Source organism: Aquila chrysaetos, chromosome 5, assembly GCF_900496995.4.
Source record: "Aquila chrysaetos chrysaetos chromosome 5, bAquChr1.4, whole genome shotgun sequence".
NCBI lineage: Eukaryota > Metazoa > Chordata > Aves > Accipitriformes > Accipitridae > Aquila > Aquila chrysaetos.
The window spans coordinates 45,290,586-45,318,469 of NC_044008.1; the positions used below are offsets into that span (position 1 = coordinate 45,290,586).

General features: G+C 39.0%; 2 protein-coding genes across 6 annotated transcripts in view; one reads left to right on the forward strand and one right to left on the reverse strand.

Annotated features, from left to right (window-relative positions):
- The first annotated feature begins 594 nt into the window (after nucleotides 1-594).
- MYO1E (myosin IE) overlaps nucleotides 595-27,884 on the forward strand; it is a 132,814-nt gene continuing 105,524 nt past the window's right edge. Inside the window, exons 1-2 of the mRNA XM_030015384.2 lie at nucleotides 595-760; nucleotides 1,132-1,218. The gene's annotated coding sequence lies outside the window, so the exon portion shown is untranslated. The remainder of the gene's footprint in view (nucleotides 761-1,131; nucleotides 1,219-27,884) is intronic.
- On the reverse strand, nucleotides 9,972-27,663 carry FAM81A (family with sequence similarity 81 member A). Of its 5 annotated transcripts, none has more exons than XM_030015395.2 (11): nucleotides 27,436-27,663; nucleotides 26,368-26,494; nucleotides 24,982-25,375; nucleotides 23,552-23,619; nucleotides 22,020-22,293; nucleotides 21,125-21,243; nucleotides 14,676-14,805; nucleotides 13,328-13,434; nucleotides 12,023-12,158; nucleotides 11,452-11,647; nucleotides 9,972-11,036 (listed from the first exon to the last, which is right to left on the reverse strand). In XM_030015395.2, the coding sequence occupies exons 4-11, from the start codon at nucleotides 23,596-23,598 to the stop codon at nucleotides 10,897-10,899; spliced, it is 1,149 nt and encodes a 382-aa protein (XP_029871255.1). In that variant the 5' UTR covers nucleotides 23,599-23,619; nucleotides 24,982-25,375; nucleotides 26,368-26,494; nucleotides 27,436-27,663; the 3' UTR covers nucleotides 9,972-10,896. The 5 variants fall into 5 exon arrangements, with proteins under 5 accessions (XP_029871255.1, XP_029871253.1, XP_029871256.1 ...); XM_030015393.2 differs by having other exon boundaries at nucleotides 26,368-26,619; XM_030015396.2 differs by lacking the exon at nucleotides 26,368-26,494.

Here is a 27,884-nt window from a genome sequence, read left to right on the forward strand (position 1 = left end):
AGCTTAAGTGTTATGGGAAGCCAATGAGTTTATATGCCTAAGAGCAGGTTTTCTAAGCAGGCAGCTGCATTTTATTCTTAGGAATAAAATAAATAATAAATCACCAGAATGTTTTTGAAAATTTTACCCTATCATTTGTTTTAATATTTAAAGTTCAAATATTGTGCATCAAACTCATTTAAACTGTTGATTTTGAAAGTTGTGAATGTCAAAGCCCAGAAATCCCTAATTAAACGTGTTAAAAGAACACAGTTTCCCCAAATGTCTCTCACAGAATGGAGATTAGCTGAACGTGTTTTATGCAGGCCAAGCACAGGTGCTAACTTCCTGCTGATTGCTTTACGGTATTTTGTGACAGAGGGCTGGTAACTAACTTCTCAGCGTGATCCTGATAGTTCACTGAACAGCAGTTTGGCAGTCGCACACTTTTCCTCACCGTTGACCTGGTTTGAAGTTGAGTCACTCCAGTAAATCATTCTGTTTCTCTAATCGGTTCTGAGCTGCTGCTTTTTTATCCCCGTGTAGCAGTTTGTTTGATTTGTGCATTACATTGCCAGATTCAGCCCCAAATTCCAGTTTCATTGTCTCATTTTTCTTGTTTTTAGGAGGGAGTGGCAAGATTCCTTTGAGAAGGAGGAAATAGAGTTGTTCTGTGAATGTGGAAGTGCCCAAGTGATAAAGAGCAGGATGCTGATAGGGTTCCCGCCTGAAGAAGACTGACTGGGTTTTAGGATTAAGGACAGGAACAGGAGAGACAGAGGTGCTCTCTTGAGAGCATTGGCTTTGTTAGAGTGGTAGCTCTCACTGTGTATATATATTTAATTTTTTTCCCCTTTTTGAATTGAGCTGGTATCTGCTTAGCTAATATGGCTTACCTTTAGTGGAAGGATTAATTGAATTTTGGATGAAATTTTAATAGGACATTTGCTTTGTTATAAAGTGAGTAATTGTAGACCTGCTGGTTTGGGATTTTTTTCTCTTTTCTTTTTAATGAAGTCTGGGGATTCACAGAGCATCTTATTGTTGATGCTAGCACACATTCAGGTTAATTATTTAAGAAATTTACTTCTGTAATTCATAATCCAGTGAGGTTTATTGACAAATTTTCAATGCATCCAATTTCTTCAACAGGGACTGCATAGACCATGAAGAAAACAAGAATGTCATTGTTAAACTGATGAGGCTGAGACACAACACAAGTTGAAAGATGACAGCCAGGTAAGTTTTGAATTTTTCTCTTTGAACATCTTGCTAGAGCCACATGATTCTAGAGAGTCTTCCTTTATGAAAATTTCATTAAATTCAAACAAAATAAGATTAAAACAAAGTATGGTAAAATATTCAGCAGAGATCTGCTTCTGAATCTCCACTTTCTTAGGCCTGCAGGGCTTAACTGCATCTTTCCAGTGTTACCTTGAGCTATGTAATTTAACTGAAAGTCCATTGCTTTAATAACCAGGAGCTAATGAAAGGAACCCAGATTCATACAAAGCTGTGGTACTAACCTGCAAGGTCCCCAGTTTCATTCATTTGCCTAGTAGGTATGTGTGGAAAACTTGGAGTGGGCTCTGTGAAGAGCAGTATGTGGGTAGAGAGCCACCCAAGGCAAAGCGGTGAAGAAATACTGGGAATACATGCAGGGCTTAAATGTGTTTTTCTCTCTCTCCATGTGTGCTAAAGGCATCCATGTCCTATCTGTCTGGAGTACCTTATAGAAAAGAATTCAAAATTTATTAAGAAAAATTTAGTATGATCATTTAAATTGATGCCTGTATTACTGGTGGAATTGAGTCTTAATTACAAGGCATGTTTATGTGTATGACATAAACCATCACTAGTTAAAGTAAATGATGCCATTGCTAAGGCAGTAATATCTTTTGTGTTATTTCAGACTGCAGATTGTCATATGTAGAATCATTTTCCTGACATTTCTGAGGGACTTCTGTAAGGTTTAGGCATGCGGGACAGAAGCATTTCCCTTCCTGAATACTTTTTTTGGTAAGACAGACCAAAGAACCTGTTCTTTCGATAGGTAAAAAAAACAATTACTGTCTTTAAAAACAATTCTTTCCCCTAGGAGCCAGACCATTTCCTTGTCATAAGTTTTTCTTTTCTATTTTTTTTTTTTTTTTTTTAAACATAGTCTATTTATAAAAATTCTTGAAGTGAATCACTGAATTCTGGGCTTTGAAATTCTTTGCAAATAGCAGCAATGAAACTTACCTAAGGTGTAAATCAGCAGCAATTTAAATATTAACTATCAGTTGATATTTCACAATGCTTCCCACATACTCATTTATAAAACAATCAAGCTGCAGGCTTTGTATAAATAGCATTTATATACTGCCATGGTATAACTGAAAGTTTGATGTTTGAGGAAGGTTAACACTGGTAAGTGGGAACTAGTAATGACTGTTACCTACTTGCTGTATCATAGCTTTGCTGTGTGATCTTGAGAGATAACTTAAATTAATGGTGTGCAATTTCCTCTAACTTGAATTGTTATAATCCCTATCTAATAAGGATATTGTAAAACATATTTATTTTATTATACAACAAAATGGTATTGGTGTGCTTAGACATAACTAATGTGCAGCAGGAACATCTCTTTACAAAGGGTCGTTCAGCGTCTGGGAATTTGGAATCAGCAGGTTCAGTAGTGGGTGAACTTAAGATGATAGTTAACCAGACTCCATTCATCTATTAATTTAATTGCCTTGAGTGAAGGAAAAAAGGTCAGCACAGAAAGAAAGGCCATTATTTGTCTGGAACACTATCTTGCAATGGTTTTCAGTGGTTTTATTTTCTATCAGTACCTAACTAGGAGCTCAAACTGGTCACAGTTTGCAAGAAATAGACTGTTGCATTACTTGTGGTTGCTTACACTTTCTCTTTTTCTCTCTTGCAATAACTCCATTAATGCCTCTCTATGTACTTTTTTTTTTGTCCTGTACCTCACATACAGATAGTGATTGGCTGATAGTAGTTTGTCACAAGAAGCCTTAGTATGAGTACAAACTGTCCTGGGACTATGGGGTATTGGCTAATAGTGAATTGAAACCACAGTCACAGAAAGGTGTCTGACACATCCCACATGAGCCAAGCATTTAAAATATGTTTTATACTCATGTGAAAACCAGGATGATCATGCATGAAGCTGCAAATTTGTTTAGATGCAAAATCAAAGATGTATTTTAGATGCCACATATAAATATGAGTAGATATTTCAGTATTAACCAGTACATGCTTCTGTGAGCAAGAGTATAAATAACAATTTAGCTTGTTTATTATTTGTGATGAGTAATGCTACATGTTCCTGGGCTGAGAAGACCCTGAGACCCAGACCCTCTGCCGCTGTTCCAACAGGCCTTTCCGTGTTTCTCTGACTGCTCATGAAGCGAAAGGGTCTCATATAAGCATAGGTGTGCATTTTATTTATTTCTCCTTCTCAAACTTCCGAGTGATGATTAAAATATCTTCCTAGTGAGAATCTTGTTCTGTTTTTAAGACCATAATACTCCATTGCCCTTGCCAGCTGTGAACACAGATTACCTTGCTGTAGCATAGATCACTCCATTCCTGTCCCCGTTGTTTAAAAAGGGCTTTGAATCCTCAGTTGTTCCTCTATCAGCTTGATGAGGACTCTTTTCAGGGCCAACAACAGGTGGGAAGAGATTCACAGTCGTCATGAAATGTGTGACGTTCCTTGGTCTCTGCTTGGGCTTAGATCTTGTGTGTCAGACAGCTATCTTCTTATTTATAGAGTTTCTCCTACTTTATTTTGCTTTATTGGGAACCAGGCTGTAGCAGTGCAGGTGGAGGAGGGCTTTTTTTCCCTGATGCGGTGTCTGCCGTGTGGAGTTCCTGCCCGTTTGTGTGCGCACGGGGGTCAGGCAGTCCCACCCTATCCCAGCTGACCGCAAGGAGACACACTTAACTCAATCTCTGGTCTTGCCTTGGTTAACGGATTTGTCTTAACAACTGCTGTCCATAAGGCGTGATCTTTTGACTTACTGAAATAATTTGTATGACTTCCCTCTGTGCTTCCTACCTGCTGAAATCCTATCCAGAGCTGTCAGTTCTTGCAGACACGCAGCCTGCCTGCCTGCCTTCATCTGACAAGCATAGTGACATCAGGTGGCAGTAGGGCCTCGGGGACAGAAAAATACTCAATTCCTCCTTACTTTTTCCTCAGTATTTTTTGAATCTAACATGGTGTGGGAGTTACTACAGCCAGGGCAGCGTAATGAATGTAAATAGTTTGCTGAAATAAAGGGCACAAAGCTATAGATAGTGGGCCGAAACTAGCCCCAAATTAATCAGGAGATCCAGTATCCCACCACTGTGCTCTGTGCTCTGTGGTGTCAGTATTATTCGGATTTTCCCAGCCCCCTCTCACTCTGGATAATGGAGATACATTACTACAAATAAATGCTAATAATATTACACTATTCATGTTTTGTCTCATTAGTCCATGATAACTGGAAACCCAAAATGTTAAGTAATGGTTGAGATTTTGCTTTTAACGTGGCGAGATACTAGGAGACCATACCAGAGACCAGCAACCCCTTTTGTTTTGCAACATAAAACATTATATATGCAAAGAGGTAAGCAAGCAGTTTACTATGAGCTGTGAGCTGCCACATTCATTTTAGGGACATTAATCTCACAAAGGAAACCATACGTGGAATTGGGTCACAGCGCTTCACATATTCAAACTTGTGTAAGATACAAAGTGATCAATCCCCGTAAGATCTTTGTAAAGTAAATAAGGTTTATTATTTATAGTAGTAAACAAGTTAGCATTTATCTTTTCAAAGCATGGCAGTAGCTTAAAATATGTTTTAACGTCTATTGTTTTCAGTTATTTGCATTTTAAAAAGCTCTGCTTTGAGTTATTATACGTTCCTAGAATTTTATGGCTTATATAATGTAAGATACTTGCAATGTACTGAAATGACAATTCTGAAAGCTAGTGAAGAAGAAGAGAGCATGGCACAACATGGAAATTCAATGTTATATATGCAGATGTGTATATGTGTTCTAATATGCAATTATTGAACCCTTGAAGTTATTCTTAATGGAGATAGCAAGATCACAAAGGCCACCTAGCAAAGTGGTTGCCTACCTCACAGTCCTGAAACCATCAGGAAGAAATGGCAGCACAAGAATGAGACCGCAAAGTCAGTAAAATCTGTCTTCATTTATAGTCTGCTTCAACTTCGGTTGCATGTAATGGAAGCCTGTTTACTGCAATGGCATTTGAAAATGACCCTTAGCAGAAACGGAGGTCAGGTTTAATGAGAGTAACTGTTTGGAGTATGTGCAGCAGTGCATGATGCGTGTTATTTTTATTCCTGTCACTCTACAGGAAGCAAATCTCCCTTCTCCACTCTCACCAGCAATTCCTACTCATCCTCTCATACAGTTCAGGCTTTTTGTATTATGACAATTACTACTTCAGCTTTCTTCTTAAACTAGATCCTGGTTTGGTATACATCACTGATACTCTGCTGAGCTCAAAGCATTTTTTCACTGAACCGTGACAGCAAAAGTTACGTCTCTCCCACATATTTTGCAATGTTTGAGGCTATTCCACTGTATTATTTATCAAGATAATCCTTGCATGGATTGAGAGCAGCTTTTTGTGCTAGGCCCAGAGCTTCATCTGGTAGTAACTGTTCAGATTATCCTGTGGTCTTTCAGCCAAAGTCAGTCTTGGAGGGGGAGGCAGTGCTGGGAGAGGAACCTCTTCTGCACGTCTGCAGCAGCTCCTGGGACAATCAACATGAAATGCAGGTTGCTTTTTGACCTTTGCTTGATTTAAGGTCTTATGCTTTGGAAGAACTGCCCCTGAATTTTTTCTGGGTTTGGGAGTTGAGGTTTTTTATGCTTGGTGTTGACCAAAGTTCAGCTGACAGAAAAGGTAGCAGAGAGCTTTGGTCCCCACTCAGCATTCCTTGCACATTGTCTGAAGGGCCATCGCAATCACCCTCAGAGAATTCTGTTTAACTGAACATCTGCCTTTATTGAGATTTTACAGAGTGATGTCTTTAGAATGTTCTTTTTTTTTCTTTTGTCAAATGCATAATATTGTTAAATACTTCCAGACCCATCTCAGTGGTATTGCAGCATTTAAGGATCACACATATACACTGAGCATCTTCCTTGGCTTGCCAAGAGTAACAGTGACACCCTGTGGCGAATTCCATAGAGGACTTGCACCGAATTTCCATTATTGTTTTCTTTCAAATTTGCCTCTGTTTTTCTTACACCGTGGGGAGTATCACAAGAGGAATCCCTCCTCTACACATAGGAGAGCTTCATCAATTTGTCCTGTGTCTCTCATTAGACGTCTCCATTATTGGAATACATGTCTAATGAGCATTTTAATTCTAAGATACAGAGAACACTCGCTGACCCTGGTGGCTAAATACTTGAAGGTAGAGCAGGAAATGTAGAAGTTGAGAAAAGAAGAAAAGATTTCATTTCAATTTAAATTGATGTTACAGGAGTATACTGGTGTTCGTTATCTTTCATACCATTTTTCTCTAACGTGGAAACTGTCTAGTGAACGATATCGGTATGTAATGACAAAATATCCACAATATAAAACTGTACTACATAAACAACTAGATGTTGAAGGTAGGATCATCCTTTTAACTTACTTGCATCGTTACCTTGGTTTGCTTAATGAGTCTAAATAACACAATTGCTCTGTAACTACTGACATAATTCTGTTTCCAGTTAAGTCCTTCACTGCACAGCACTATAGTTCTACTGTGTTATCACATGCTAATGTAAAAGGCATGTACCCCAGTTAAAAAATTCATAATAAGTTTATCCTTTGACACTTGCTCTGTCATTCAGGCAACATAGCTGACTGAATACTATGGTCTGCACACTGCAAGTTGTTTAAGCCTCATGCATGCTAAATAGCTGACAAAAGAAAGATTTTAAAACTTCATGAGAGGAAGTGGCCTGCTCTGGGCTGTTTTTGTTTTTTGGTGGTGGTGGTTTTTTGTTTTCAGGGGGTTTTTTTAGGGATATAGGAAGGAGAAAATAGTTTAAGAAATATTGGGCAAAGATTCCTGTGAAACTTCATCTGAATCTTCTGTAAAACACAAATTGCTTTAAAAAATTAATGGACATGCAGGGAAGAATGTAAAAAATTAGGTTTTGTGTTCTCTGTGCTTGAAATCTAAGCCCATTAGGTCTTGTCCAATCAAGAGTCCATTTAGGTTAGGTGTTTGGGTGGCGGAGTGGTGTTCCTTAAGCGTTGGAATAGACTGCGTTAGTCCGTGGTTTATTCTTGAAAGATTTTTGTAAGCAGGTTAGACAAGTGTCTATGACAAATATTTTAGGTAGGGTTGGCCCTATCTTGAAGCGGAGAGATGGAGCAGATGGCTTCTCAAGGCTCCTCCCAGTCCTTCCTTCTGTGGGTTTATGGTTACGTCAGTGTACTTTGTGTTTTAAATAGTATTTTGTGCATATTCATTATTATACTTTCCCAAATACACTGAGTCTCACTCTGTCTGCTTGAGTGTCATCCAGAAAAATAGTGCCTCTTCTCACTACCTTTTTCCATTTGTGGGCTCTGGCAGACCTGTGTTTGGTGCCATACAGATAGTGACTCATAGCATGAGTACTTATGTTGAACAAAGAAAGGACATTACTTCCACCACCAAAAGCCCTCTGTATCCCTGAAGGACTGGCACACAGGAATGCCACTGGAGACCAGCATGGAAAGGAAAACTAAAGGGGCAGCTCCACTTTCAAGCACAGCTATTTCCTTCTATTTGGTTTTACAGGATCTCTGCAGGTCAGTTTTCAGAATCGGTTTCCGCTTTGCAAAATCAAGCTTTCGTAGACCATAGTGTCTATAATATTGTCCTCCTGGCTTCATAGTTATTCCTCTGGGGTCATGCTGTTTCTGAGGAGAGGATTTTGCCATACAGCTTTAAAACGATTGAGAGATACAAGGACTCGTCTCCCTTGTAGAACTCAGCTGGTACTTGCCAGATGTGAGCACTCCCTGACAGACTATGCAGACAAGACATTGTTGACCTATTTTGTGCAGAGAATTTAAAAAAAAAAAGAAAAAAAAGTAAGTAACTGAAAGGAAAGCAAACCAAAAGAATTCATTTTTCCAATTCTTTGAGCAGAGTAAAATGCAGCAGGCAAGTAGGGAACATGAATTGTGACAAATCAATTCATGTGCCCATCCTTGTGGGTTCTGTGTTTTGTATCAGATATATTATTGTTTGTAACTTTCAGCTCTTTCTGAAATTGTCAGACCTGTTCTGTACTTCATCAGCAGCTAGCTACTCTTCCTTGCCTTTGCCCATGGAGCTACTGTTCCATCGCTCCACTCTTCCAACTCACTCTTTTTCTGTTACTTCTCCAGATTTTTCAATCTTTCTTCATATTGCTTTCTTCTATTCTGGCTTTTCCTCAATTTTTCTGCAGAACCCTCTTGGTCTGGAATACGTGACTTTGTTTCGCAACTGACCAGTTAGAGCAGTCTGTGAAAAGGATGGGCAATGGGGAGGCTACACTTGTGCGTGCCTGTGTGTACATCGAGGCCTTGCTCACCGTTTCTGTCTGTCTCTTCCCAGCATAAGTCCCCGTGACCTGTGCCTCCCACCACATAGCACTTTATGTAGTTTGCAGGCACTGCTTGGCAGTAGGTCACATTTCAATATTGTTTTATTTGTGGTTTTAGTTATTCGCTTTAGCTGAGATTTAGGAAAAAATACTTTCAAAACAGCAAAAGTATAATTGGATTGGGTTTTATGTGTTGTTTCATATCTGGATGAATCACGCGTGATTTTTACAAGAGAAACGAGTTATATAGGACTTCAATAAAATGTTTCTCTGATTCCTTGTATGCTCTTTATATCATACCAGATTCTCTCAGGTACAGGCTTCCAATTACAGAAGAAAAAAATTGTTGGGTTTCTGTTCTGTCTCTTTTTGCTTCTTTCTTTGTTCTTTTCCTGTTTTATAAAACACCAGTGATAGCTTTTCCACTGCACATGGCTAAATATCTAAGAATAGGTAAGAATACAGACATGAAGAAAGAATGATTTTCTTAAGACAATTATTAAGAAATATCTGCAAGCATTTCATTGTCTCCCTTTAATGAACTGGGCTTTCCCCTTAGCTGCCATTGTAAATGTATTTCACAGCACATGGATGATGCAAAACAGGAATAACAGAGGCAGTTTTGTTATCGGAGAGCACTGGAAGCCAGAGTTGTGAAAACTTCATGTATCTTTGATACATTAAATTACCTTCAACTATATAGGAAGTGAATATAAACTTAGGTGCTAATCCTGTAAAGATGTATGCATTTTCTTGATTTTTACACCCTACACTGTCCTACTGAAGTTAGTGAGTTTAAGTTGTTGGAGGAATTTTTTTTTTTTTTTTTTTTTTTTTTTTTTAAATATGGTGACTCTGGGGGCCAAACCTTCTTTCATGGAAGTGATGAGAAATTGCCTGCTAATTTTTCCAAATAGGAATATGGTTTTGCAATACTGGCTGAAAGAAAGGTCTATTAAAGATGGTGCAGAGACATCCTATTTGTTTACATTAACAGTAATACTTGTGTAAATTAATAGTATTTTTGTATATGAATTACTGTTAACAGTGTAAATTAATAGGATACTGGGTGAAGTCTTTTATTCTTCATGACTGCTTAATCCTGCATGACTTACAAACATGAGGAGCAATATCAAGCTATGAATGAAGATATAAAATCAACATATATGTTTTTTCCTGCCTCAGTTAATATGCCATATGGGTGCTGATTTTCATTATATAATCTGTTCTGGGAATGGAAATAAACACCATTATTATTTGGAAATATTGTGAATGGAATTAGCAATTTGAATCTACTTAATTATTAATGTCTACTTAAATTTGAAGAATCAGTTGTTTTACATCAATAAAAATTTCTAAGCAGATCATAAACTCATTTTATTTTACATTACATTCTCCAGACTATGTTAGATTATCACCTTCTCTTTTGTTTTCAAACCTTTTGAAGTTTTTTACCAATATAATGAAACAAGTCACAGGAACACATGCCCAGTTATAAAATACTGTATATACATCTTCTACCTTGTCTCAACTCCACTTGGTTATTAATTTAAAAAGGTCACAATACTTAAGACCACGTGAGTTAAGTTTCTTACGTTGTTCATGAATCATCTTAGTCTACAACTACATTATATAACACTGCTTAGTTTACACACACACACCAGAGGATATTTGCAAAACTAAACAAAGATTTTCTGATGGTATCTAGGTTTTGAAAATTGGTCTGTTTAGTGCCAATTCTGTCTCCCCAGGAAGTCAATAGTAGAGAAAGTCACTGTAAAAATGTCTGTTGACTTCAATTAAGTAATTTGTATCAAGGTGGAGAACCTTGCCAAACTGTTATTAAACAAATTATATCAACTTGTTGGTTGGTTTTGTTTTAAAAAGGGGCGGGGGGGGGGGCAGGCAGGCATGTATGTGCCTATGTATAGATGTGTATATATAAAGCATATACCTGCCTGATCAAACCTTGAAAACTGGGGAGTACTGGAATGCCTTTAGCAAATTAGGTGCCAGCTTCACCAATATATTACTCCAGTTTTATGCGGTGCTTAATCTCCTGAGAGCAACTAGAGTAGTGCAGTGGCAAATCAGTACCTCAGCCCTAAAGGCTTGTTGTCGGTTGATCTATGAAGAGCTTGCATTTACCGCTTTGAGTAAGCATACGGACCTGTGCAACAGCAGCATGTCATTTGGTACATGCATTTAATTTGAATTACAGACTGGAACAAGATTATAGTCTGCCTATTTAGCCAGGTAAATATTAATCTCTCAGACAAATTCTTGAAGTCATGGTCCAGCCTCTCCCCATGTTGGAACCTCCTGCTTCATTTGGTGGATCTGCTTCTGTAGTTCGTCTCTGTCCAGCTTCATTTTCGCTTCTAGAACTTGCCGTAGAGACCCAATGCTCTCATAGATAGCTGCAAATCCTAATTGCAGGTGAAAATTAAATTAGTTCATAATCAAAAGCAAGAGTATCGCATAATTACTATCAGAATGCGCTTCCTACCATAACACTCTGCTTTACAGTAGGAAGATAGCTAAAGTTCTGAAGAAAAATCGGACTGTAATTGTGTGCTGATGGCAAAAATGCCCCCGATCGCAGCCAAGCTATGCCTATGTATGCTCTGGGGAGAGCACTTCTAAGCTAATAAGATGTCACCTCTTGTTGCTGTGAATTTCACCCATAGTGAAAATCCTTTTTAATGCCACAGGTGCGGCCATTACATCTGGCCCAAAAGTCTTTAAAGTACTTTGATATAAGCAAAGGCATTTTGCATATTACTATAGGTCGATCATTGTTACCACAATGCAGAATGAAGAACTTGATAACTATGGTCCTACCAGCATTAACTTCAGCTTTCATTTCTTTTATATCTTCATTTATCTCATTTTGAAGTTTGCCAATGCGAATATTTATCTTTTCTTCAGTCTGTTTTGCTTCATGTGCTTCCATGGTTATCTTCTGTATTTCTTCTATTTTGTCAATTTTCTCTGCCATTTGGTTGAATTTCATCTCTATAGCTCTTTCACTCATTTCCTGGAGCCGGGAAAAAGAATTTTCATGATTTATCCTGCATATGAAATTACAGTGGTCTTTCCTAAATATGCAATAGATACTGATTAATCATCTTTTATGTGGAATTCAAAGGTGTAAGGAATGATAATTTTTTATAAAATGGTTTAAACTGACTTGATTACTGTAGGCTAAAATACTGATCTATTTTGAAGTGATTTATTTGAAGACTCAGGCTGTGGGGATGTTATACCTGACATCAGTGAAAAGAGTTATACAAATATTGAGGAGGTCTGAAAATATCACTCAAATAATATCTCAATTACATCATCTTAGTTATTAATAATGCTTTTGAATACTTCCTGAGAAGTATTATTAGGACATTTTAATGAAACTTACAGTGTTTTCCTTTAAAGTCAATGAGAGTTGGTCAATTTTTTGCACAAGCTCTTTTTCAATCCTTTCATGCTCCTGTTCCAACCAGCTACGTGCAGACAAAATCTGGCTGCTGAGTTCCTCAGTAGCATTTTTTAATCTAAGAGCATAATAGAAATTAGCAGATACAAAAGAGCAAAACTTTTGGTCATTCAGCAGTGAGTTTTTATGGACATGTTCATAAAAAAAAAAAAAGACAATTTAATATGTTCTTGACACCATATTAAGGTGAATCTTTGAACTTTAAGGCTACTAATCTGGATAAGGTAACATTGTTTTAGAAAATAAAGATGAAAGCACAAAAAAATAGCAGTTATTTATACAAAACACATCACAACATTTTGAGGCATAGTAGGATGCAGATTCTTTGCAGCATTGACAACAGAATATGGTCATCCATTCAGATTATAATCTTTGTGTCCATAGATCTTAAATCTGAACAAAGATTTGGTAACCGTTTATTTTAGTGGCAACGCTGGTTCATATAGCCCCACTTATGTTGTTGCCTATACCCACCTCAAGTTTACACCAACCAATTTTGCCAGTGAAACTGTTTCTTTAGACAGTCTTTTTTCCAGTGAATATTTGAGATCTGGTTCTATTCTTTCTTCTGGTTTGCAAACAGTTTTACTGACGTAACTGATGGGATTGCATGAGGATGGCAATAAGCAGTAAGAAGTAAGGATGGGGACGGCTTAAGCCAGGACTGCCACCGAGTGAAATGCCTGGAGAGGAGTTGATATCTGAATTGAATATATCCCTGTATAATGTCTAGTAGTAGCACAGTAGCTTTTCATTAATAATTTAGGTATTTGAGTTACATATTCATATTTGAAGCCAATTTAAAGCAGTAACACTTTGTGAATGCTGCACCTTGCTTCCTGGTTGCTCAAGTTGAACTTTTTGCCCTGCTCTTGGGAGCCACCTCCAGCATTCGTTGCTTCGTACGGTTCTTGCAAAAAGGTACCAGGCCACTTTTACAAAAATCCTTAGTTCTGTTCTTTAATACAAGTTCTGCCTGAATACTTATCTAGGGACTTTATGGGCTTTTCAAAACTGCCTAACCACATTAGGGGCAGAATTCTTGTTGAAAGAGAGTCCCACTTGACAGACCATTGTGCTTTTGTAGTATCTGTTGAGCACACATACTTATTTAAACAGGTTCATACTTTTGTAGACCTGAAAATTACAACAGTCAAACTTGGAAAATTGAGGCCCTGTCTTCCAAAGGCGCATGGCAGCAGCATGGTTTCCTGGGCACTCACTCACTTCGTATCCAGAAGGTGGAGCTGTTGGTTGCTGTCTTTGTAGGCAATCTTCAACTTTGCCTCTTGTTGCATTATTGATTGCTCTACTCTGCTCAGAAGATGAGAAATCTGAAACAAAATTCAGAATTTACTATTTTTCAACAGCATTTCATCACAGTCTCATTTGGGACATTTTCATAACAGTAGAGGAGATCTTAAAGAAGGGCTATTTTTTCTGACATTTAAAAAAAAATCCTGAATTTGCGCATTTTACTTTATCATGAAAAATATACTATCTCGCAAGATGAAAGTAGCAACATTGTGAAAAATGTAATTTTTCAGCCATAAATTATTTGAACAGTCTTGCCTTGAAAGGGCCTGCCTGCTCCGCCCCCTTGAGACGGCTGAATTTACGCGATCCATACGTCTCCACGTTGCCACATAAGCAGAGTAAACGAATGGCAAAGCACTCCACCAATACTGACTGATATTCTTCATCGTTTCATGTATAATGGCTACTGCAGTGACAAAAGTGCTGGATATAACTGGGGATAGGTCATTACTAACAGAAAATAGTTCTCACCAAAACAATCATCCCAGTTTTACATGACATTTACAAACTGTTCTGTTTTACAAGATTCATGACAATAAGCTCCTAGCATGCTGGCATGCTAATATACTATATACTGAGCCTTCTGAGAAAGGTAAAGTGGATTTTAACCATTTACCTACCGCAAAATGAAGATGTAAAATACTTTTGTTGCCCAAGAAAATGGGAAGGCCTTGAGATGGAGATACGAAGAATCCTTTTCCTTAATGTCATAAGTCTCTGCTTGTATCTAGTGCTCACTTCCATTCTCATACCCAATGGAAGAGAAACCTGACGGACAGATTAATGGATTCACAGAACCCCAAACCAGTTTTGTTTTGCAGACCTTAAAAAATTGTGTTCAAATACCTATAAAATCATCCTGGGAAGGCCAAACATACAGGGAGAGACACTGATGCTTGCATTGTTGTGGTAGTTTCGTAGAGCATCCATGTCATGTTCACATTCCAACCTCAAGAAGCCATTCAGGCCAGTAATCACTGGCTTTTGTTCATTCCTGGAGTCCCTTCAGGTGCCTTTAAATACTAGCCCCTTCTACACAGCATGCTGAAGGCAGCAAATCAGGGACATTCTTTCAGTCAGACCAGTACAGTAATGCAGCTAGGTACCAGTGTTCAATCTAATGAGGACTGTGAGCAGATACACCTCTCCATTTGTAAATCTGTGACCTTCCAGGATAATAATTAACAGTAATGGAGTCTGTGTGAATTAGACTATAACTCTTACCCATACGTGGATCACCTTGGTCTAAATACCATACCTGTATTTCTGCCTCTTTAATTTTAGATTCTAAGATCAGCTTGGAGGTATGTTGGTCTTTAGTTAGGCTCTGAAGTCTTTCATAGGTAATTTTGTGCTCTGCAGACAGTCTGGCTAACCCAGCATCACACCTGTTGGAATAAATAAATACCAAAGCAACAGCTGAATAGAATATAAGGTCCAGGCTTTTTAAGTTATCCATTTTAGACTGGGCATTTCTGTGAAATTTCTGGCTGTCTAGCAAAACAATGTCTTATGAGACTGTAAGCACGGTGATATATCTCATAGTATTCAGCAAACTGCTCCCAAATGGGACTAGAAGTCAAATAGTCTGACATATACGCTCCTGTCTTCTTGGCACTGATATAATATGTGTAGACTGTGTTGTTATCAGTCAGGGAAATCACATTAGAAATGCAAAGATGCAGAATTTCAATACCTTGTGTTTTTGTCATACTCCAAAAGATATCTGTTAAGGGGTGTATGATTTCCCGTACGTGATTAGAAGCCTAAATAATTGAGGACCATTTTTTCATTATTGTAGCTGTGTTCCTCTGAGTTTTACATTTTTTATTTTTATTTGTGAAATAGTAGTATACAATTAATATGTGTAGTAAACAATGTGGGGCAAACTTTATAGTTATTAGTCTTTATTTAGGTAAAACTGTCATTGAAAGCAATGGCAATTTTGTCTTACAAAAGACTATGAAATGCAGTCCCGGCATATAATAATAATTGTTTCCTTTCTTCACATTGGAACATTTCTTGATGCTGTAATATTTTCAGGATAAATGTGCTATAGAACGTGTGCATTTTCTACTACATTTCAAAAATACCTTGGTCAGGTGGATTTCATCTACAGGAATACAATAAGGACATTAACTGAGCTCTAAAAATCTAAGTACTGTAATTTCAGGAGTAAGACCTCTGAAGTATGAGTCATGTATATTTTTTTGCTAAGGGAAATATGTAATCGGCAATGTTACCAAATTTGATCTATGAAACTGATGGAGAGCAGACAGCAGTTACAATTTGAGGGAGAAAAAGGCTGTAAAATGGAACAAGCTAAGGCATGTTAAGTCATTATAACCAATGACACATTTTAACCTCTTTTTAGTCACATTTCAGTTTGAAGGCTTTCATTGCACCATGCATTTTCATCACCTCAGTTACAGTAACTACCATTATCATTAAACACAAAGGGAAAGTAACAGCTAAAATGACAAACGGAGCATCTGCTTAGTATTACGGTACAATTTCAATATGAAAAATAATCGGTAATGCAAAATAGCACATAGAAATTATAACACTTGTGGGAATTAATTTAGAGTTTAGCAGTTCAGCATTGTGAGACCGATTAGTAGCATCTGTAGGAAGACCAGCTAAGGTTTACACAGCAGTGAACCATACTTGTAGGTCTTACAACCAGGCTGTTTCTACAGAAAGACGAGAGAAGCCAAATCTCTTCCATGTTGTTACAATCAGAGAGAATCAGAGGAATGAAATCATCTTGCATCTAGTCACCAAAAGCCTATGGGCTCAAAAAAAGGTTAGCTTTGTTTCTCTGAGGCATGACAGAAAATATAAAAAGCAACAGCTTTGAAACTACTGTAGCCAGTGTAAACAGCAGGCATCTGTAATTGTTTTTAAGGCAAATTAGTGTTTTGGGTTTAATCACAGTGCATCACAGTGGGCGTTGAACTCAGTTACGTGATCAAAGGGGTCATATAGTTGCATGGTAACTGAAACATTAAAATTCTGACTATGTTAGTTTAGTGTCAGCCTGATATGTATTAATCAGATAATTTCATTTTTCTACAGGGATACTGTAATTGGTACCTTTTTAAACAAAGATGGAATAAAGATTAAATTCCATTGTCTGTGGTTACAGAATGTTTATCCTGCTACAGGGTTTTTTGTTTTTAAAACAATATTCCATATATTGAAGTGGTCAAAGAGAAGTCTCTTTGCTATATATATGTACACACTCACAAACACCTGATTAGTTTTGACCTGGAAGAAAATATTAGCGTGCTGCAGACAAAGAATGAATATTAGTTTTGTGAGTTATATACATATTCAGTTAAAAACTTAGAACAATTAAACACCTTCAGTCCATGCTTCCACTAGCTTTCAAGTGTGTGTGCGGGGGCAATAATAAGATGAACACATGGAAAACCATGGGCTTTCTAACACTTTTGATTCAGGTTTCTACTGCAGGGTGGGTCAGAAGAAAACGAGCAAGCTAAACAAAAGGGCACATTATAGTTTGGAAATTTTTGTGTTTAAAAAAAAAAAGAGAGGGGAGAAAAAAAAACGGCACACTACAATGCCCACTGAATTTCCCATACCTCTGAAAGTTCTGCTTTGATACTTCTTTATAGATTCATGTTAAAATTACAATAGAGTTCTTAAAAATAGAACTACATGTTTCTGAACACTGGATTTAAGTTCCTGGGTAATTTAATCACGCTGTCTATATAAATGAAGCCATTGGACTGTGGCTATAAAGACAGAAGTTGAAAACAGCTTTCAAGATTTGGTCATATTAAAAGCACAAGGAAAGAAATGAGAAATAGATTAAGATGTCTAGGAAGATTACTAGTTTAAAAATATAAGAGCTGTATATAAACCAATTTTTTACAAAGACATGCACAATAAATAATTCTGTGTCTTCATGTCTGAAATGCTGAAGCTGGCCTTACAAACAACCCAGTGCAGTTTTTCGTGTGCAGTTGCACACATGCACTGTTGAAATTTGGGGCAAAGATGCACTAGAATATGTTTGGTTTACTACTGTTTGATTTTGGAGGAAATTCTCTGAAAGTTCTGATTGCCAAGCTGTGTACTTACGTGAAATTAGTAAGTGAAGAATAAATTGAGAGATTTCATAGTGCCAAGTATTATTCTCAATTTCAGAATGCTGTATAATTCTAGAAACCAGTAATGTTTAATATAAAGAGTGAAATTATCAAACAACTGCCTTCCAAGTTGTAGTAAGCAAAAGCAGTAGTTATTTTTCTGGCACACTGAAGAGTGTTTTTGTTATCTTTGATCTCTAAGAAATCAAAACACAATGGTTGCTCTATTCAGTATCACCAGGGACTAGATAAAGCTGAGAACTACACTGATACTCCGCAGCAGTATGCTGTAATGGCAAATATGGATTTTTAATGTTCCTGTTTTATTATACCAGTGTTTCAGCTGAAGTGAATAGCTGAAGAACAAGTAGTGAAAAGCAAGTTGATAATGTCCAGAGTATCCACTGGGCAAGAACAGCAGAGCTGGTAGATTCTGAATAGCCTGGATCAGGGAGCCCAGATCAGTCCTCACTGTGTGCATCTCCTACACAGCAAGTAGCCAGAGTGCAGCAGATGTATTGTGCTTATGAAGTTCATAAATGCAGTGCATCCCAGATGCATCAGACTCATTTTCTGTGCAGTGTAGGAAAATCTGCCTACATGTAATGAGTTCAGGGTGTCTGAAATGAATCAGATCTACAATGTATATAAAAAATTATGTATATATGCAAAGTAGGCCCAATTTGAACATGCATAGTTGCCATTTCTCTGGATGTTTCAGCTATCAGGAAGCTTCTGGAGACAGCTACTGCTATGGTGCTGACCCGGCTGCTGTATTTAAACTTTCCAGACAAATGATCACAGTCTACAAGTTATCCTGTAAATAAATGATAAGGCACTACTCATGAGTTTTATGATCTAATATCACTAGAAATAGAATTGGTAAATCTGTGTTATATAAAATTGCCAACATCAGGGACGGGAGGCTGGAGTAATGGATCTATCAGTATCTATCTAATGTGTCACTGAATTTAATACAGGTAATATTTTCCTTAAAATTAATACCAATAATGCTGATTCTTAGGAAAACATGCAACATCATTCACAGTGAACACTGTAATGATGCTTTACAATTTCATCAATAAATTATGCTTAATGAGAAATGGCCCCGAGACATGAGCTGTAACGTGTATTCAGTCTTCTGCTGCTGCTGGGGATATTAGTTGATTCTGTGATGCGGGTGAGGTCAACTGTGAGGCCTGTCCAAATCTCACCCCTCCAGAGCTGTGGGTAGCGTGGTTTTGGAGCTGTGCTTCAGAACTGCATGTGCATGTAGGGATCCCTGTTCTCATCATTAAACGCAGCAACCCTCAAGAAATAACGAGACAGTTGTTGTTCGAGGATATACTGACATGTTACAGAACGGTTGGTGTTAGGAAATAAACACCACTCTCGCCAATATTGAAGTTGAATAGGATGTTTAGTATGCATGTAATTACTGGAACTGAAATTTGGCCAGAATCCTGAGATTGACACTGAAATTATTATGTGACCAAAAGGTTCAGACTCAAGTGATTTACTATCATGCAGCATATATGAACTGATTCATACTGATTGTCCGTCTGCACACTTCTAGCCTAGAGCAAACGTGGTGTACTTGGAGTTAAATTAGCCTACTGTCACTACAGCCTGAGCCATACATGATAACCTGACTGTGGCCGAGAGCTGACGCACAGTAAGTTGGTCACCCACAGTAACTTGATCATGTTTCTAAGGTTTCACTCTTTGAACTCATCTGAAAGCTAGCAGGACTGGATGTAAAAGTAAAATTACAGTAGGTGAGTTCAGCTTATTTTATATAAGGAGCATTGGCTAGAGTAATCGGAAAGCGTTTATCCCAGGGAAAGTTTCTGCTAAGTATCCGACCAGCATAACAAACTGCCATCTTGACCATGATCTCCAGATATTACTATAATCATTATTCACAGGAACACTAATTTTCAAAGTAGAATATGTCTGTAAATAAAGGCAGATAGCTTTCTTCTATGGAACACTGCTTTAACTTGATATCTGATAAAGGGAAGCTTATTTTCTTCTTATTCAGGGAAAATTTTTATGTAGAGAGCATAATGTTGGCTAGAAGATAACAGTTAAAAGACAGCAAACTCATTCTCTTATGGTAATGAATACAAATATCCAACATTCATTTCACCGTCTGACATAAGGCAGATTGGTATAATCTCATACAACTATCAGATAAATTGCAACCCAGGCACAGTACAAGGGCATTGCCCTAAGTAAGTAAAGGAAGAAACCCTGGCACAGACTGTGCTAGTGCACCACCGATCCCCGTACCAAGTACTCGGGACAGGCAAGGGCCCCATTGTGAAGCTCAGGCTGGCGCGTGTTTATTCACTTGAGTTCTGTTACTGAAGGCAAAGTCACTACATTTTGCTTCACAAGGTGTCAGTAACCGTGTTGCACCAAATACGGACCTCTCTCAGGATGTAGTATGATCTCAAAGTGGACTTTTTATATAAAGAAGCAGGAAGATCTAAGCATGTAAATTTGTTAGGGATTTCTCAGTGAGATAGATATATATATGTGTGTGTGTATCTCTCTCTCTCTAGATTTTTCAATCAGTTTTCTGATTTGACAAAATAAACTTGTCTAGTTCTTTCCTGTTTGCTAAAGGGTAACAACAACAACAAAAAAAAAAGGGTATGTAAAACCTCTCTAAAGTATTCTTTACAAAATAGGCTATGAAAGTTACAGTGGAAACTTCAAACAATCAAATAATTTATGAGAAAGCTTTAGTTCAAGGAGAATACCCCCCTGATTATTTTTGTAGGCTGTTGAAGGTTATCACTAAATCAGTTGAAGTATAAGAAAGAAGAATAAAAATTTTCTGTACAATATAGACAATAGGTCAAATTCAGGACAAGTATAATTCCACCGACGTTATTAGCCAAGCTACTTTAGGCCAGATTAGGTCCTTTTTCTATAGCTGTACATATCCTCTGTCTTTTATGTTCAACTTTACAGACACTTAGATAATGTTGTTGTACTGGGGTTTGTAAATGTGTCATTGATGGCACAACCTGACATGTGTGTAGTTGCACAATTGTAATCTGGAGTTTCAAGTAGCCTGTAAAACCTCTATTATTTTATAGTTTTCTGTTCCTTATGCGTCAGGTAGCCTATGTAGTTTTTAATATGGCTAATCAATAACTGAATGCACAGATTTTTACTTCTAAAATATATGCAAGAATGTGCAACTATTCTGTTCTTTACAAGTGCAGATTGTTCCATGCTGCCTTTATAATTGTGCTAATTAATTTGTTTCAAAGATAGACCAGTCTAACCATAGTACTTTTAAAAGCTGAACCAAATCCAAATTCCTAAGGAATTTGAAGTAATTTATTAAAAACTAATTTCAGGAATTTCAGGAATTAAGAATGATATTGTTAAGTTTAATATGTAACACTGGAATGCAAAGGATTATTATTCATTTTCTTGAAAACACCGAGCAAAATTATGCTGGGAATTTTGCCAAAGTTGAATTCAACCCATTATCATTAACATTCATACTTCAAGATTAAAACAACATTAGCTAGTCCCCAAAATATACTTCCATGTTGACTTTTACCTTGCAACTCTTCCCCGAAGATCTCCTAAACCAGAAAGCTGCCGCATTTCCAGACTCTTCAGGGTAGAATTTGTTCCATAGCTGAGATTGTCTCTGACACGTATCTGTTCCTGCAGCATCTACAGAGCATTCATATGCAAATATAAACTCAGTATGTCACATTTAATGTACACTTAAAATGTCACTTGTTATCTTTCAATATTTCAGTAACATCAGATACCATTTTATTATTACTTTATTAAAAGCTTTGGCTTGTATTGTACTAAACCAGATACCTTTTAGGTCATTTATTTCTTATTCTTAGTGTCCAACCTGCACATAAATACCATAATATGTATAACGTATAACTTGACAATGGAATGGAGACTTAAATATGAGTTTTTATCTTTTTGTTTTCCCCACCACACCCCTGTTGCTCATTGCAGCAGAGGTCAGACATGAAGTCACGTATCTGCATGTGATTAGATCATAAAAATGAGCAGTTGGGTTTGGCTATTTGGTGTTGTCAGTAAGTCGGAAGTGAAGGAAAGTTTGTTACAGAGCTAAGGCATTTCCTAGTGTTTATACAGCACAGCCTTTGGACTGAAGTTGAGCTGGCTGTTAGTGTCGCATTAATTCATTTTTTCAAGGTTTTCCAGTGCAGCTTTTGAAAGCAAGCTTATTAGTACCACAAAGGTTTCTGTGTTTATATGCTAATGTCCTGTGCTATTTTCGTAGCCACTGAAAGAATTATGTAATTTGCAAACAGTTTTTCAAGTTATAAAAACAATTTACAAGCTTACAGGATCTTCAGACCTTGCCTGACCTTTACTTATCCTGTGGTAAACTTTCTTATTAAATTAGAAGGAATAAGTAGCTGCGATGGCATTAGTCCTGTGAGAAATTCTTAACATACCTCAATGTCCCGATTAAGCTGCCTCACTATTGCCGTTATGTTTCGGATATGTTCTTCCAAGAGTTGCCTAGCCAACCGGTCACCCCCCCCTTTGTTCTGCATTCTGTGCAGAGTGGAAACAATGTCCTCCTTAATGCGAAAAGCGTGTTCCACAAGAGCCGCCGTTGTTTTCTCATGGCTTAGGATTCTGTCTTCCAGCTGATCCACCAGGCTTGCAGATGCCAACGGGACCGCTGTCAACGCCTGGCTATGCAGCGGTATGTTTCGAACCCGTCTAGTGAAGAAGAATATCCAGATATTGTTAAGTTCTCACACAAACCTCTGCAATGTCTTTCCACTGGAGACAGTGCGATACTATCTTAGTAGCAATACTGGGGCGAAGCACCAAAATACTCCCCGAGAGAGGGCCCACTGCTACAGATCAGTGAGTGCTGTGTTGGCTACTGTGTGTACCTTGTACAAAGGCAGGTCAGGGTCTTTTTCCTGCTCTTTAAGGAAGCTTACAAAAGCATAGGATCTTAAGAAAAGGACATTAGCGTTATAAAAGTAGTTACAATTCAGAACTACAATTTGATTAAGAATCCAAATTCAAAGCCCTCTTACTGAGTTTCAAAAGCGATGCTATTTGTCTCTACAGTTTTCAGGCTTAATCAAAGCAGTAACTGTAGAAGGTAGATGCTGCAAATGAAATGGAAACAGACCAAAATTAAAAAGGAGTAGCTTGTGTCCGTTCCTTTTTTCAGTCTCTATAGCTATCCTGTAATACCATACAGAAGCTTGTTCCCCTATGAACTGGACAGGAGCATATGTAGGTGTAGAAACTGAGAAGAGACCAAAATTATGACAAGCTTCTCATAGTCTTAGAAGTCAAATTTTCCCCCCAAATAGCTTACATTTGGGTACCTTGAATAATTGTCTAGATTTTTCAAGAGAGCTCTGCACTGCATAGCTTCCATGGAAAGCAATGGAGCTTATGGGTGCTCCAAGTAAAAAAAACTAGACTGCTAATGCATGCAATCTTTTCCTGCTGCTATATTCTGTAAAGAATGAAGAACATTTTCAGAAGCATAAGTGGAAGATACTAGTTCAACCCCACTTTGAAAGAGGAGATCTTTTTCTTGGAACTCTGTTATTTAGTGTGTATTCTCCATGTTGTTTCCTGTTAATGAGCCAAATTAACAGTTTACTTTCACCGTGATGATATTGATAGAGAGATGTATGAGGACTCTAACAAAGGTCACTTCTGGCTCTGAGTTTTCACACTTATTCCATGCTCTTAGAAGAGTGGCTAAAGTATAGTATTCTTGGACTTATACTCAGTTACAGTTTAAGCTATTTTGGGGAAAGGGTTAAGTAAAAGCTGAGTAAGGAAGTGTGATTTGGGCCATGATTTGAATGAGTCTACAGTATTTCACTTTGCTTTGCATACTAATGCCAAAGTCCCAAGTCACAGCATTACTATATATAGGGAATTGAGAGACACATAATACTCTGCAATATGAAGATTTTATTTTTTACATTCCAAACTGTACCTTTCAGAAGGGGCAAGAGTTGGGAAGATTGGGCTTCGCTGGGCCATTTTCTGGTCAATAATTTATGTCTGTTGAAAAAGTACACATTGAATTATTTAATAGTTTATATCTGGCACTGAAATGACTTAATGCTTCTGCTTTAAGTGAACCTTTAAGTAAAGTTTAAGATTATGCTGACGGCTCTGATCTTGGAGTTCAAATATTGCTTATGAAGTAAATGCAAATAAAAATCAATACAAAAAACCAAAAGAATGAAAACTAAAAAACTGCTAAGAAGCTTTTTATAGTGAAAATGATACTCTTGAAAAAGGCAAGGTTGACAGCCCTGAAACTGAAGTCTGCTGTTGACCCACAGAACTGGTTTGGCAGGACAGAGGCAAACAAACTTCTTGTCCCCAATCTGTCTACTGGTCTCAGACATCATCAATCGATGAATAAAAAGTAAGATCTACAGGATTATCACAAAGCTTAAGGAAGTATTGGCTAAAGAATGAAATAAAAATATTTCATGACAGCAGATTATGAGGGGAAAGGTGTTTTTCAGGTAAAAGCATTGGCAGTCAGAAACCTAAATAAAACGCGTTAGACATCAGCATAGTTTAGCAAAACCGAGTCTTTCATTAATTTGTCTTCAAATCTAAATGACCACACTTTATGTTGTAAGTAAATTCTTCTGTGGTAAGAATATAGATTCTGTTCTTAATTTTTAGACATAGCCAGCCAGACTGCGACAGACGTTGCAGCAGGGTAGGTCTGTTAAATTGCTTCAGAAAGACATTTTAGATATCTTACTGTAAGTGAGACCAGCACCTAGCTCAGTAGCTTTGTCTGCTGACAGAAATTAAATTAATGAAAAAGGTGGTAGCCTTAATCAAATCCAGCTATTCCACCCTATATAGAACAAATAAACATTTTTAACTATAAAGAGAATGAGCATGGCCTGAGCCTGAATTCCCTGGGAACTTAAAATCCTCACTGAAAACTAAAGGCTGATGTATGAAAAGAATTTTGCAATTGCTGATGAAATGTGGTACAATATGCTGTACAAACAGAAAGAAAAAAATAGGGTTATTGAAACAAAATATTCAGATATCGATTGTAAAGAAGTGATAGGACTATTCTCTGAGATCTCAAAATGCAAAGCATGTCTGTGCTTTAGAAACGTATGAAAGCACTGCCTAAAAGCAGAGAGCAAACATTGTCACAGTGTGTGTGTTCTATTTATAGCACAGTGCTTCAGAAACTACAAATTAGAAAAAAAATAGTTTTAAGAGAAGCTGGGTTGCTGAGCAGCAATGACACTAGACTGGAATTCAGAAGGTCTGATTTTAGTTCCTTGCTCAATCTCGGATCCTCATGACTTTGGACAAGTATTTCCATGTCTAATGACTCAATTTCCCTATATGGAAGACAGAGATAGTGATACCTACCTCCTTGTTTAAGTTCTTACATGCCTATAAAAAGCATGCTGTAAGAGCTGGGATCATTATGATGACTTTGCATTCAGAATCCTGCGCACACACTGAATGTCCAGTCCTGCAATCTGTTCCTCACACTCGTAGTTTCTCAGCTGATTTTTTTTTTTAAACACCGCCGCCGCTCTGCGGGGCGTCCCTCCTAGCTGTACCGCGAGGTTATACAGTAACTGGGCACCCAGTTCTCAGTACATCTGAGCTCGTTTACTCTTAGTCCTCTGGGCCATAGCACATTTTAATGATCTTGATGCAGTGAAGCATTTAAACACAATTTAACTATAAACACAGGGATATCCCACTGATTTAAGAAGAGCTATGTGTATCACAGCAGCAAAGCACTGGATGCTACCTAGAAAAATGAAGAACAAATATTAAAGTCTGTACATCTAGCAGTATCTTAGTGAAATACACCTTATAAAAACCAGTCAAACAAAAGAATCCTCAACTCAAGTGTTTTATGGCCTTCATTTATTATCGACTGGAAAAAAATGTTTGCAGCAGAGTAAGCATAGGACTGCTTCAAGTTGTTACTTTCTCTGCCAGACTACCATTACACATGCAGCTAAATGCAAATGTCTGGAGAAATTGTGCACGTGAAACAAAAGTTAGGCAGATGGACTTCTCATTCGTTATTGCTGACTTAAGCACATCACTTCGTACACAGTGAAATATCCCATCATCAATCATCAGATTTCTTAATCCGATCCAACATCCAGAAAGGATGTGCTAAGATCTCGTTCAGCAGTTGTACAAAACTTTTCTGCAGTTTGGAGGTATTTGCAGTAAACAATAACAGATAGGCGTCAGAACTAATGACGAATTCCCTCTCTATGAGTGTGTGTAATACCGATTTAGACCAATAAATACAAAATAAAAGAAAAAAAAAAGATGTTCTGATGCCTAGATTTAGAGGAGTGTAGTTTCACATAGCTCCAATTTTAATGGCAGTTAACAGCGATCGACTTAGATATCAGTTGAGATACTGGCTTCAGGTGCTTAATTTTTTTTTTTTTTTAATGATGTTGTCTCCTGCTTGATACTGCCATAGCAATTAAAATCATGATATATTAACCCAGTAAATCTCAGTTGATTGGTTTAATTTACTGAATATTCAAAATATACTTTTCACATGGACGAGATAAAGGTTTTTCCCAGTTGTAAATGGTATGCCTGATTGCCAAAAATAACAGTTCACTTGATACGTAGGGCAGTTTCCATGCAAACACGGGGTACTACTTTTGATCTTCAAGGTCTTTTCCAACCTAAACAAGTCTCTGATTCTATGGTTTATCGTTTAAGTCACTGACATCGGACATGTAAAAGCTTGAAAAAAAACCATACATGGGACATGCTGAAGAAACACTTTCAGCAATGCGAAGTTCATTCCTTGCTATCGGTACTGTGGCATCCCTTCCCCACTTCAGCAGACTGCCTTGCATGTTTATTTTCTGCAGGTTCTCCATTTCTCCTGTTTTGAAAGATAATCACATCTGTAGTGTTCAGTTCTCCATCTTCCATTATAACCTACGTCTAATACTTGCTGTAATGTCTGCGCACCTCGGAGCGTTTTTCACGTTCATTCTCACAATATGCCTGTGGGGTAGGAAAGCGTTATTATCCCTGAAAATATTATTTTCCTGATGTCGCTGGTAGGGAAGTGAAGCACGGGGAGGGCTATGTGACTTGCCACGAGTCACAGGGGAATCAAAGCAGACTGAAATACCTGCCTAGGCAAACACTTTAATCACTCTTTTCTTCTTAAAATAGAAACCGCTTTGGTTGCTATACAGGGAGCATATGACAGCACCACCCCAGGAGCTGCAAGGTCCTGGTGTTACTCCGAAGCACTTTGGGGCAACGTTTTGGAGTAAGTGAGGAAGTCCCTGTGTCGCGACTCGGCAAGAGGATGGGTCAAAGCCCGACTGCACGGGAGAGTCACGTGAAACGAGCCCTTGCAAAACCCCTCTGGACCGCTATGGCATTTTGTGGGAGCTGGAGTGCGGGGGGGAGGCTCCCCGCTGGGAGAGGGGTAGCCGTGCCGGCGCGGCTCCGAGCCCGGGCTAAGGGTCCTCTCGAGAAACAGGTCTGACCGGCTCAGGTGCTTGACGGTGCTGAGGCAGCTATGCGGCAACCGGGATCCGAGCCGGACTCCGCGCCCGTGCCGTGCCGTGCCGTGCCCGCGCTCCGCCTGCGCTCTGCCTCGCCCGCGGCTCCGCCGCACGGGCAGGCCCGGGACCCCGCGGGGACCGCAGCCGCTCCTCGGCGGAAGGGTCATCGGCAAACGCGGCGGCGGTCGCGGGAACGCGGGGTATACGACGGCCGACGGGACGCCGCTCGACGGCCGTGCAACGCGGACGGACAGAGCCGGGACAGACTCGCCGGCGGGCGCAGGGCGCTGCGCTCACTCACCAGTGCTGGATCAGGGCAGGGCAGGGCTGCCCGTCCGTCCCCTGCATCCCAGCGGCCGGCTGAGCCCCGCTCTTTGCCGCGCCGCCGCCGCTACGGCAGCCGTTCGCGAAGCGTCCTGACCGCCCCTAGCGCGCCCGGGGCGTCCGTCCGTCCGTCCGTCCGTCCATCCGCGGCGCGGCGCGGCGCGGCGGCCCTCCGCCCGCCCGGCTGCGCGGAGTGGGGCCGCCGCCGCCGCAGGCCGGGCTGCGGGAGCGGTTGCCAGGACGCCGTCGCCATGGGAACGCGCTCGGCGGGGGGCAGCGCCGCGCCGGCGGCCCGGGGGCGGGAGCGGGGGGGGGGGGGGGGGGGCGGGAGGAATATCCCAGCGGCGGGACGAGCCGCTCGCGGTCGTCGCTTCCTCGCTGTGTTCCGTGGCAGCGCCCGCTCCCCGGGAAGGAGCGGGCAGAGGC

Coding starts and splice junctions, on each gene's coding strand:
- FAM81A (XM_030015394.2), bottom strand. CDS start 23,598: ATGGCCCAGCGAAGCCCAATCTTCCCAACTCTTGCCCCTTCTGAAAG. Junction 22,294..23,551: donor ACTCTTGCCCCTTCTGAAAG/GTACAGTTTGGA, acceptor CTTCTTCACTAG/ACGGGTTCGAAACATACCGC. Junction 11,037..11,451: donor GAAAGCTGAAGTTAATGCTG/GTAGGACCATAG, acceptor ACCTGCAATTAG/GATTTGCAGCTATCTATGAG.